Source organism: Podarcis erhardii (genome assembly GCF_964252035.2).
Source record: "Podarcis erhardii genome assembly, chromosome: 7".
NCBI classification, from domain to species: Eukaryota; Metazoa; Chordata; class Lepidosauria; order Squamata; family Lacertidae; genus Podarcis; species Podarcis erhardii.
In genome coordinates this window covers 55,318,020-55,330,067 of record NC_138511.1, presented here as the reverse complement: position 1 = coordinate 55,330,067, position 12,048 = coordinate 55,318,020, and the positions used below count along the sequence as shown (strand labels likewise).

Sequence of the window (12,048 nt, the reverse complement as noted above, 5' to 3'; positions counted from 1 at the left end):
GCATACATAAAAAAAGTTCGATCCTTCTTTTGCACACTCTGGCCGACAATGCCTAAAAGAAAGGCCTCTGGTTTCTTAGGGAAGGTATACTTAAATACCTTTTTCAGCTCATTATATATCATTTCCCAGAAAGCCTTCACTCTAGGGCAAGTCCACCAGAGGTGAAAGAATGTTCCTTCAGCTTCTTTACACTTCCAACATTTATTGTCAGACTGATGGTATATCTTTGCGAGCTTGACTGGAGTCATGTACCACCTATATATCATTTTCATAATGTTTTCTTTCAAGGCATTACATGCCGTGAACTTCATACCGGTGGTCCATAACTTTTCCCAGTCAGCAAACATAATGTTGTACCCTATGTCCTGTGCCCATTTTATCATAGCTGATTTGACCGTTTCATCCTGTGTATTCCATTTTAGCAGCAAGTTATACATTCTCGAAAGTGTCTTAGAGCTGGGTTCTAACAATTCTGTTTCTAACTTTGATTTTTCCACCTGGAATCCTAATTTTTTATCTGACTTAAAGGCTTCTTTAATCTGAGCATAATGTAACCAATCTCGCACTTTCCCCTTTAGTTTCTATCTACTTGCACTTTGATGTGCTTTCAAACTGCTAGGTTGGCAGGAGCAGGGACCAAGCAACAGGAGCTCACCCCGTCGCAGGGATTCCACCAACTGGTATTCAGAAGCATTGCTACTTCCAACCATGGAGCCTGAGAACAGCTGTCATGGGTGGTAATTGCTGAAAGCCCTCTCCTCCATGAATTTGTCTAATCCTCTTTTAAAGCCATCTACATCAGTGACCATCACTGCCTCCTGTGGGAGTGAGTTCCACAGTTTAACTATGCACTGTGTCCTGAATCTTCCAACAGCCAGCTTTACCAGCCACCCACGAGTTCTACCCACTTTCTTCGTGCCATGTATAACTTTATAAGCTTCTATCATCACCTTTCCACCCCCTTGATCATTTTAGTTGCCCTTTTCTGAACCTTTTCCAACTCTACAACATCCTTTTTGAGGTAAGCTAACCAGAACTGTACACAGTATTCCACAGTGGTCACATCATAGGTTTTTCTAATGGCATTATTACGTTGGCAGTTTTATTTTCAATTATTTTCTTAATTCCTTTCTTCCCGGACCAGCACGGGGGGGGGGGGGCGGGTGTATGTTTATGTAAAAACTTCTCTTTGGCCTTTTCCTGCACATGCCGGCTAGTGGCCACAGCAGATACTACAACCTCAGGCATGGCACTTCCTTCTTTTAGCCCTGGTGAATGGGGGAGATCACCCGTTACCAGGTAACTCCAGTGACATCGCTCTAGTCACCTAGCAACCTTGCCCTCATCACCCAACTATTCCATGGGGTATTGGCTTCCCGTTGCCATGGAGAATTGGGGGTCAATACAAAGAATGTCTGGAGGGGCAAGTGAGCCCTCAGCCCTGGAACGGGAAACAAGTTGAGAGAAGAAAGCAGGTCTCCCTTGGATGAGGTATTCCTTTCCCTTTTCTTGCGGACTTGTGGGTGTGAGGGTGCTTCAGCGGCCCCTCATGCAAAGAAGAGACAGGTTTGCATTATATTTGCATTTGCTAATTGACATGCATAGAAGCAAATTTAGAAATAAATGCTGTAAGTTGAATAAAAATGCATCTTTTGGTGTGGGGGAAAGACAAGGAGCGCTCTGTGTCCACTCAGTTTGCAGGGGGGGTCCTAGCTGTTGGTGGAAAACCCACACACTGCTCCCTTCCGAGGGCTCTTTATCTTCAACCAGACTTGAGTCAGAGTCCTTCAGACAAAAGACTGTCCTCCATGAGCCATGGGCAGGATGTCTTAGAAGGCACCTGAAGGAGACTGGCACTGCTGCCAGGAGGAATCTTCATATTCTAGAGCTCAGTGGCTTTCTCCCTAAACCACTCTGGTTGCCAGCTCACCCTCATCTTTAGGGAGAGTGAGGCAGGTGCCTCAGGGGGCAGACAGAGTGGCAGTGACATGTGCTGAAAGGCAGAGCTGTGTGTGCCACACTGCTTGCCCTCCAGCCCTGAGGCAGGCCCCATGGGGGGCCTTTTTGCCGCTGGAACTCTGTGAAAGACACAGGAGGCACTTGCTTAGCATTGCACAGGAGACTCTCTTTGAAGCAAGTCTATCGGCAATCAATAAGCCTGCTTAAATACCGGTAGGCCTGCCAGATTGAGGGTGGGGAAGGACGATAATTCTATGGAAAGGGCAGCACAATAGCAGTTGTGAGGCGGGGATGGAAGAGTGATGCAGAGCTGCAACTACTGCAACTGTGACAACCGCCTGGCAGGTCCTGAGTGCATGGAGTCGGAGGAAAGACATTTTCTATGCTGCTTTTGAAGGCTGCCTTGAATTCCTTCCACAGGAAATGGGACCTGCAGAGCCCTGCTTGTTCTGACACATTTGACAAAAGACACATGTTGCTTGTGTGTGTCCCTGTGAGCTGGGAAGCTGCAGCCGCTACAGTCCTTGCAAACATAGAGAGGAAGTTCACTCCTAAGGCAGCTCTTTTGTTTCCTGAGGAACTTCCTCCCCCAGCAACCTCCAGCATTTCTATACAGCCCTTTGCACCTCTGTTCCTTCTGCTGCTCTGAGACACAGCAAGCACAGGATCAGTTTGGATGTCATGCTACGTCTAGCATTCCATGAACCATGGGAAGCTGTAGGCTCACATTCACATGCTCCCCTCTCTTTGTGCATGTCAGAGGAGATGGAAAGCAGCCACTTTTGATTTAGGCTCATCACAGGTCTCTGTTACATCCCAGCTTGGAAATGTAACTTAATTTAAACTAGCTTTCCCCAAGATGGTGCCGCCCAGCAGTTCTAGATGACAATTCCCAGAAGCCTAAGTGCATTTAAACCCTACCGGCTGATAGAAGACATAGTCCATAGCTGCCAACCAGATTTCAAGCTCTCTGCCGACACCAACACTGTTAATTATTATATTTTAAATCCATTGTACAATGACTGCCAAAATTGGTGGGGTCTTGCAGAGGCAGATTTAGGGGAACATGACCTGTTTGGTTACACCGGGCACGGAGCCTCGGGGGCGCTGCAAGGGGCTCTGCAACTATTGCATAGAATGGAAAGCAAGATTTAAGACCTCAAGGTTTGCCACTGGGTCTTAGGGGAACCAGAAAAATGTGCTTGATCAGATCCCTGGGCTGGAAGTCAGTCACCCCTGATCTGCATGGATTCCAGTGGCCTGATCACAGCAGTTATGCATTCAACCCATTTCTAAGTCCTGGAAAATTATTATTCTTCATAATTTTGCATGGAAGGGGAAGGGATTATGAACAAGTCAGAAGACTTCTGTGATCCTCCTAGTGTTCAGCGTCCTCTGGGAGCTTCATGGCTCATATCCCAGCCTGAGGACCTTTGCAAACCAGTCTTATGCATGCCCTTTGTTCAGAAGGATGCCCAGGGCTGGCCCAAGACATTTTGGTGAATAAAAATCTTGCCCCCCACATCTTCCACTGGTAAGAGGAGGCCACTCCTTCAAACGGTGAACTCAGAGATAACTCCAGCTCAAGGAAGAGTTTCTGCTGGAGGGATGGAGGGTGCCTTCACTTGCCCGGAGGACAGCATGGGCAAGGTAGTAACTCCCCTTTCCCTTTCCTCTGGCTAATTTTGCAGCAATGGCCCAAATACTGGATTTGAACCTCTGTCCTCAAGATGCTCCTCCTGTCTATGCCTCTCCGGCGGTCCTCATCCCGCTGGAGCCCAGAAAAGTCATGCTGTCTGGAGTGAAGCATCACATCTATCACCCCCGCTTGCCGACGCTAAGGCAGATGGATATGGACACCGCGGCCTTCAAGCTCACAGACGAGCATTGCAGGACAACCACCACTTGCTGCAAAGGTAACTGGGGCAGATGGCTCATTGGTATTGAGAGCCAAGCCAGGGTGGGGACCTAGCATTGAACTCCAGACCCGAGTTTGCTCTGCTTGTGGTGTTGTGTGAGTACAGGGCTGGCCTAGGATGTTTCACCACTTGCGGCAAAAAACCTCTGCTGCTGCCACCATCTGGAAGCAGACTGTGGAAGCCCTGGCATGCTGAAGGTGGCAGAGGAGGCGGGGAGAAAGAGGCCAGAGAGAAGCAGGTGGTAGGAGGATGCGGCCACACTGGAGGGAGGAGATGGAGGTTGTGGCAGGCGAGAAGCACAGGAGGCAGTGAGTGGCAGATCTACTTAGAAACCTCAGAGGCTGTTCTCTTTCCCCTTCAGTCCACCTATGCATCAAGGTGATGAGGACCAGGAATTTGCATACTGTATTCTAAAACCAAAATCAGGATTTTGCTGTAGTGGCACGTTCTGCAATTCACTTGACATTTTTAGAGAGGCAGGGCCCTTGGCCAGCTGGGATGGGGCAGGTAATCTTGACATCTCTGACTCATCTTTCTTGTTTGTATTTGTTTCCCCTCCCCCAAAGATGATTTTGAAAATGCAACGTTCACCTTGGCTGGAGTGCCCACCCAGCGCCTCCCATCCCTGGTGAGTCACTGCCATCAAATGCTGCTGCTGCTGCTGTTGCTGCTGTCGCTGTCATCCTTTGGTCCATCCATCTCTGAGGAGTGTTGGGTGGCCAGGTGAGGAAGTGGAGAGGGCTCCTGAAGTTCTCATAGTTGGATCAAGGAGGGATTCCAGCAGATGCTGCTTGCATGGCATACTTCAGCTGCTGCAGTTCCCTCTTCCACACAACTATGAAAGGTGCAGGAGCCCTCTACAGTTTTACATCCGGCCACCTTAACTGGCTGCCCCTTCAGTGGTCTGTGCATTACACCCATCCCCACCCCATTTGCTTTTTTGAGCAAAGCACAGTCCTTAACTTAAGATCATAAGAAGAGCCTTCAGCTGAATCACGGTGACCCACCAGATGCCTATGGGAAACCAGTGAGTGGAACATGAGCATAGGAACACTCTCCTCTCCTGTGATTTCCAGCAACTTCAGAAGCATTGCTTCCTTCAGCTGTGGAGGCAGACATCATGGCTATTCTAGTAGCCATTGATAGCCCTTTCCCTCCATGAATTAGTCTTAATCCTCTTAATTTAACTATGAGCGGCATGAAGAAGTCCTTCCTTTTCTCTGTCCTGAGCCTCCCAACATACAGCTTCATTGAATGTCCATGAGTTCCAGTGCCATGAGAGATGGAGAAAAAACTTTCTTCTGTCCACTTTTCCGACTATGCATAAACTTCTATCGTGTCACTTTTAAAAGATGAGCCTGGATGAGCTGCTGCTTCTATAATAGGAAGCAACTTCTCTGCTTCCTGGTGTGTGTTTGGCGGGAAGGGAGATAGGAGGCTTTAAAATTATTATTATTATTATTATTATTATTATTATTATTATTTTGTTTATACCCCACCCCAGCCACTCTGGGTGGCTCACAGCGCATATCAAAACATACTAAAACATCAAACATTAAAAACCTCCCGATACAGGGCTGCCTTCAGATGTCTTCTAAAAGTCATACTTACTCCTTGGAGACATCAGTGCATTCTGAACATGCATTTCAAAGCAGAAAAAAGTGTGTGTTCATACATGCTTCCTAGAAACATGCAGCTGCACTTAACCATCTCTCACAAAGCCTGAGGCGGTTGCATGGGGTAAGTGGCACAAATGGCCATCTACCTGTTGCCACTACCCATTGCGTGCTCTGTGCCAGCCTTTCCCAACCTGGTGCCCTCTGGCAGTTTTGGACTGTCTGTAACTCCCACTAGCCCCTATGGGATTTGTAGTCCAAAACAGCTGGAGACCACCAGGCTGGGGGAAGCTGAGCTGCACACATTTCCCCCTCAGAAATTGAGGTGGGCATCACCGCATGCAATCCCTAACTGAGCGCAGGAAACTCTTCTGTGCTCCGCTGTGTCCGACTGCAGGGGCTCCTTATAGTAACTTTGTCATTGCTCAGGGTATGACAGAGCTGGGCAAGTCATTGACTGAAAAGTACCGAGCAGGGAAGATGGCGCCTCTCTTGCCCAGCACCAACCAGGAGGAATGGCCCAGCTACACCAGGGCTATGGACGACTGGTCTCGCTTCGTATCCAGCGCAGGAGAGTTCAAGGTGCCCAACTTTAGCAAAAAAGGTAGGAGGTACAGCTGCCTTCAGCATCCTTTGGTCTTTCAGGAAGTTGCACCACAGCCATTTGCTGGAGTGATCAGGTCCTCAAAGTGAGAGCTTCCCCAGTGAGTGGCCTTTGGGACGTACATGGCAAGGTCTCGGATCAACCCCTAAAGCTCCTCCAGGTGCTTCCCAGCCTGTGGTCTTGCTTTGTCCACATGGTGATTTTGCCAAGTCATAGAACGGTCATGAAAAAATGTTCCCAAGCCAGGACTGATTAGAAAGAAGGTTCTGGGAACTGGAAGGCAGAAGAACCACGAGGGCCTTTGCACCAATCCCTGATATCTTTCAGCAACACGTAGTGGAAATGATTAGGATTAGCCATCCCCAACCTGGTGCCCTCCAGAAGTTTTGCACCACAACTCCCATCAGCCCCGGGCAATGCTTGGCCACAGAGACATGCTACTAACAGTCCAAATGGTTTCCTATGAGTGGCGAAGTGTAAAGTTCCCTTCCTGAATGGGGAGCTTTTTTAAATGCAGGAATCCCAAAGCAATCCCCAGCATTGCATGGACTGACTCTGCCCTCCCTCCTGACCTTCCTTTACTTTCTCATTCTGAAGCCACTCAGTGCAGAAGGAAGGAGTTGGGGCACTTGCTTTTCGCACAGCAAGTCTTGCCAAATCCCTGCCATTCCCAGCTTTTCCTGTGGGCCTGCGTATAGGAACACGCCAGAAGCACTTGTGGCTACTTAGCTGCATCAGCCACAGCTGGCAAGGCAGACCAGGAGATTAAGCCCTCTGTGCTTCTTTCACAGTTCTTGGGTTCAGCTGTTATGCCGTGAGGTACTTAAAACCCGACGTCACGCAGACCTGGCGGGTAAGAGACTGTTGTTCACTAGTGTGCATATTTGGTGTGAGGAGTGGGAGGTGGTGGCTGAAGCAGCTTTTGTCTGGATGCCCTGGAGAGAATTTCTGAACCTGGGGTGGCTGAGTAAGGACCTCAGGACCAGGGACTGAATGCGGCCCCCTTTGCCTCTCTCTGGCCCCTGGAATTCTCTGCAAGCTATGTCTCTCACTGCCCCTTTCTCAGGTCGTTTCCTGGCTGGAAAACGTCCTTGAATCTCTGAAAATGAATTTTGTTAGCTTGGAAGAAGAATGGGGGGGGGGGGAGAAGAAGGGCAGTGTGTGTATGTGTGTAGAAAGAAACCTCAGTTTGTGTGGCTGGCAGAAAGCCCTGCTGGGCAAAAGGTTAAGAGTAGGCATAGGCAAACTTGGCCCCCCAGATGTTTTGAGACTGCAACTCCCATCATCCCTGACCACTGGTCCTGTTAGCTAGGGATTATGGGAGTTGTAGTCCCAAAACATCTGGAGGGCTGAGTTTGCCTAGGCCTGGTTAAGAGTCACAACTGTTGCCTCTGGCCCCTTGCTGCCTCTGGCCATTACTGGCATACAGGCCCCCAGAGGGTTGCTTCTTAAGAGAATGTGGCCCTCAGGCTGGAAAAGATTCTCAGTCCTAACCTTTCTAAGAAGGGCACATTCACAGCCAGGGTCTCCAGTCCACAGGGTCTGTTGTGGGGGGAATGGATAACTGAGTAGGGAAGGGAATAAAATGAAATAGAGCATCCCCAGAGAGGATGTGGCTGGTACTCTGAACAGATGCACTCTACACTGCAATATTTTGTGTTAGGTTCTGCACTCCACCCCCACATACCTTGGGTTTAAGATTCAATTCAAAACTTAAAGCATCATCTTTCTCCCGTTTCATGCTAGTATTGCCTCAACCAGAACCCAAGTTTGAGTAGATATGGACCAAAGCCCATGCCTTACAACACAGTGTAAGTATCATCACATGCACCTAAATCCCCTTAGGGTTAACAATCACCTCCCCCATAGCCCTTGAATAACTCGCCTTTTTGTTTTGTTGCAGCAATACCTACAGGAGCTTTGGATCAGCACACAGGTAACTGGCTCTGCTGGCCCCAAAGGAACAAAAGGGGCCAAAAAAATTAAATGCCACCCAATTCAGTGTGAGAGAGGAAAAAGTCACATGCTATTGAATGAAGGCTATCCAGCCATCAATGCTCATGAGCCAGATACAACCAGTTCATTGTCAACTGTGCAGGCTTTGATCTTGCTCTTTTTGGAGCAAGCCTTCAGGCTCACACATGGCTTTCATTAAGAAGAGCCTTGTTATCTGGGGGCCAAACTGGATATGACTCGAACCACAATGGAACTCACTCCCACACGAGGCAGTGAAGGCCACCCACTTAGATGACTTTAAAGAAGGTTAGCCAGTTTCATGGAAGAGAGTGCTATTGATGGCTACAAGCCATACTGCTGCTCTGCCTCCATGGTCAGAGACAGTAGTGCTTTTGAATACCAGTTGCTGGAAGGAGTGGAGAAGAGTGCTCTTGTTCTCAGGTCCTGCTTGAAGGATTCTCACAGCCATCTGATTGGCCATTGTGAGACCAGGATGCTCAACTAGATGGGCCACTGGCCTGATCCAGCAGGCTTTTATGTTCTTAAATTGAACAGGAAAAGGTTTTCAATGTGTATGAATAACCCCCCTCAAAGAATGGTGCTTTTATGACACAGTAAATGAATGTATAGAAAAGGACAGTGGTTGCTGAGAGTACAACTTGCACTAGATTTTCATTCAACAGGGAAATGTCATTTTAGTACACTGGATGGACAGTGGAATTGGGAATTCAAAGATGGGAATTCAGAACACTAATCTTTCGCACATGGACAAAACCAACCACCACCAACCGTCCCCAACCTGATACCCTCCAGGTACCATCTTGGTGCTTTGGATTATAACTCCCACAATCCCCATTCACTATGACCATCAATGGGAGTTGTAGCCCAAACACCTAGAGGACACCAAGTTGGGCAAGGCTGGACAAGACTCTTTGTACACCACCCCTAAGTCAACTAATGGCCCAGGAAGCAGCACCAATGCTCCCAGCTCAAGCAATCTGACCTTGGGCGACTCCAATTTCAAAATAACTGATTGTGGATATATGAAATGGTCTCTTCTGTTGCTTTCTAGCCGCTCTCACTATCTCCAACCTTGGCGCTAGGAGACAGGCCACAGAAAAAGAAGCCACATGAATCTTCTCCTTCAGCTTTTGAACATCCACAAGGAATAAATGCTATTGGTTCAACAAGGAAGGTGCAGAGAAGGCGGTTCCTGGTCAAATAAAATACACTTCAAAGTGGGGGATGAGGAAACAGGAGGGGAGCAGCAAGGATAGCTAGTTCCCCCCACCCCAAAACTGTCTTGGCCTTCTTCCCAGCATGCTACAGCAAAGTGGTTCACAACAAAGAGACTGCTGGCCAGCCTTCACTGAGCATGTCTTACCAGATTCAGGAGGTGCCATCTTTGGTTCTTTGCAGCCATCAAGCCTGTTGGCCCAGAGCTTTTCAATGTATTGCTGCAACAAAATGAAGAGTAGTGGGACTTAAAAGGGAAAGCATTGCCAGGGGCCAGAGAATGGGCGATCCATTGAAGTCCCTGATCACAGAACTTTCAGGTTCAGAGAAAGCACTATTACCTGGTAGGGGATGCATTTTTTGAGGTAAAGGACAGGAAGGGGGAGCAGATGGAAACGTCTCTTTGTAGCTCCTATCCCCCAGTTTGCAGTCTCAGTGCTATATGAAGTGGTTCTGTTGTGATCATGATGGAAGCGAGGAGAGGCGATTTCTGGCCTCTGTATAGCCCAAGCCTGAAGGGCTCCATCACATGAAGTCAGTTAGTCTAACCTTCACCTGTGCCCAAAGGACAAATACAGGGAGCCAGAGCAAAAGGTGGTGCAGGCTGACTTGGCAGCAGCCTGGCTGCACTCCCAAGAGGGAGAAGGAAGCAGGAGGGCTCCTTCATCCCTCCTCCTGGCTCCCCTTACTTTATCCTGGCAATGCGAGTGGAGCAGGAGACCTTGGGCCAACCCCCCTGTACCCAGCTGATGCCTTCAGCCTCCGCAGGGCTAAGAGGCATGCTTAGACTTACAAACATATCTCAGCCAGTTCCCAGGATGGCTTGGAATGTTCAACATTTTGCAATAGGAGGATGTACAAGGGGACTGCGTGTTGTGAGCCCACAGAACATCCCAGGCAGGTGCTGGATTGGGCCTGCAGGAGCTTCTGGTTTTTGTTTTGTCACGGTAGGCTAGAAGAATGAGGCATCCTCAGAAAGTGATTGCCCTCCCTTCCCAGAGAACATTTCATGTCCTCACTGGTGATACCAGTATACCGTATTTTTTGCTCTATAGGACGCACCTTTTCCCCTCCAAAAATTAAGGGGGAATGTGTGTGCGTCCTATGGAGCGAATGCAGGCTCCTTGGCTTCAGCGATAGCAACACAAAGCCTCCGAAGAGCAGAGGGAGCGCTCCCTCCGCACTCTGGAGGCTTCGCGTTGCTTTCGCTGAAGCCTGGAGAGCGAGAGGGGTTGGTGCGCACCGACCCCTCTCGCTCTCCAGGGTTCAGGGATAGGCTTTGGGTTCCTTTTGCTGAAGCCAGGAGAGCAAGACTCTCCTGGCTTCAGCAGAGAGGGAGAGCTGCACAGCACCCCTTCAGCGAAGCGGGAGGAGAAATGGAAGGGGCTCCGTTTCTCCTGCCGCTTCGCTGAAGGGGCGCTGAGCAGAGAGGTGGAGAATTTTTTTTTCTTGTTCTCCCCTTCTAAAACAATGTGCGTCCTATGGTCGGGTGCGTCCTATAGAGCGAAAAATACGGTAAGTCACAGATCCGCATGCACTTCTGTTTAATGGCAAGTAGAGTTGGCATGCTGGTCAGCTCCCTGCCTAGTCTTTTCACCAAGATTGCCCTTGGGCCACAGAAGGGAGGTGAAACATCCTCTGGCTGCTACCCTTGGCCAGGGGGCAAAGGGTTGTTGGATTGGTTGCTGCAGCACCTCTCTGCCCAAGGAAGTATCAGCCCAGCACCAGATGGATACCACTTTGGGAAACAGTCTTCATCCAAAAACTGGGATAAACAGAGCTATATGGCTTAGGCCCAGGCTATCTGAAGGACCATCTTCTCCCATAAGACCCTGCCCAGGCTCTGAGATCTTCAGGGGAGGCCCTTCTCTCAGCCCCACCACCTGCACTGGCACACTTGGTGGGGCACAGGAAAAGCCTTTTCAGTGGCTCCTCCCAGACTTTGGGACTCCCTTCCTAGAGAAGCCAGACTGGCTCTCTTTGTTGTCCATCTGGCAAGTGAAACCCCTTTTTATCCTGACAAGCCTTTGGGAACCGTTTTTTAAGGAAAGGGCTTTTAATAGTGCTGTGTGGTTTTTGCTGCATTTTAATAGGTTTGTTTTTGCGTTGTTTTAATTCTATTATAGTTTAATTACTTTTTAATTATCTTTTATATGTTTTTAGCTTTTTGTATTTTATCTGTGTTTTAATTTGTGTAAGCTGCCTTGAGTCCCAGTCTGGGGGAAAGGCAGGGTTTAAATACAATAATGATGTACTGTACAATAAATATTCCACGAATGCTGCTGTGCAACTTGCTGTGCAACTTGCCCTTTTTAATGTCACGGTGGTGCCATTTGTTAGCCAGGGTGAGTCAGTGAGGGTTACAAGCCTGGCGTCAGCCAAGGACAAAAGCTTTCACACTGTTTACCTGCTACAGCTGCAGGTTTCTTCCAAGTGGAATGCAAGCAGTCATTAGCGACAAGGGTCACTTGCCCAGCCTGGTGGCCTCCAGATGTTTGGACCACAACTGCAAGTTGGCTGAGGCAGCTGTAGATAGGATAAAGTGGGAAATGGGAGCCCTATGGATGCTCTTCCAACTTCTTCCTCCCTAGGGGAAGGGGCAGAGAAGGTTGTCATTAACATAAGGCAGAGGTTTTCAACCTTTTTGAGTCCATGACTCCCTTGACCAACTACTGTACGTTCTTTCTGCGGCACCCCTGTGGGGCTCAGGAGCCTAGTTATGTCACCCCTTGCCTGCAGAGCTGGCAGCCTCTCACCC

At 48.9% G+C, this 12,048-nt stretch overlaps 2 protein-coding genes across 2 annotated transcripts in view; one reads left to right on the top strand and one right to left on the bottom strand.

The window, feature by feature from the left end:
- The window catches only part of CNGB1 (cyclic nucleotide gated channel subunit beta 1), a gene marked incomplete at its 5' end in the record, with an annotated part of 68,978 nt that overhangs the window by 45,697 nt on the left and 11,233 nt on the right, over positions 1–12,048 (bottom strand). The gene's annotated exons all lie outside the window — the stretch shown is intronic.
- Positions 1,349–9,248, top strand: SPMIP8 (sperm microtubule inner protein 8). Its single transcript, XM_081870597.1, has 8 exons — positions 1,349–1,566; positions 3,651–3,875; positions 4,445–4,506; positions 5,924–6,098; positions 6,890–6,951; positions 7,845–7,909; positions 8,002–8,034; positions 9,127–9,248. Exons 2-8 carry the CDS (start codon positions 3,653–3,655, stop codon positions 9,155–9,157), a joined length of 651 nt encoding a protein of 216 aa, XP_081726723.1. The 5' UTR covers positions 1,349–1,566; positions 3,651–3,652; the 3' UTR covers positions 9,158–9,248.

Excerpts from the sequence above, each read along its gene's own strand:
- SPMIP8 (XM_081870597.1), top strand. The coding sequence starts at position 3,653 with ATGGCCCAAATACTGGATTTGAACCTCTGTCCTCAAGATGCTCCTCCT. Across the intron at positions 4,507-5,923 it reads CCCAGCGCCTCCCATCCCTG|GGTATGACAGAGCTGGGCAA; the intron begins GTGAGTCACTGC and ends GTCATTGCTCAG. Across the intron at positions 6,952-7,844 it reads ACGTCACGCAGACCTGGCGG|TATTGCCTCAACCAGAACCC; the intron begins GTAAGAGACTGT and ends GTTTCATGCTAG.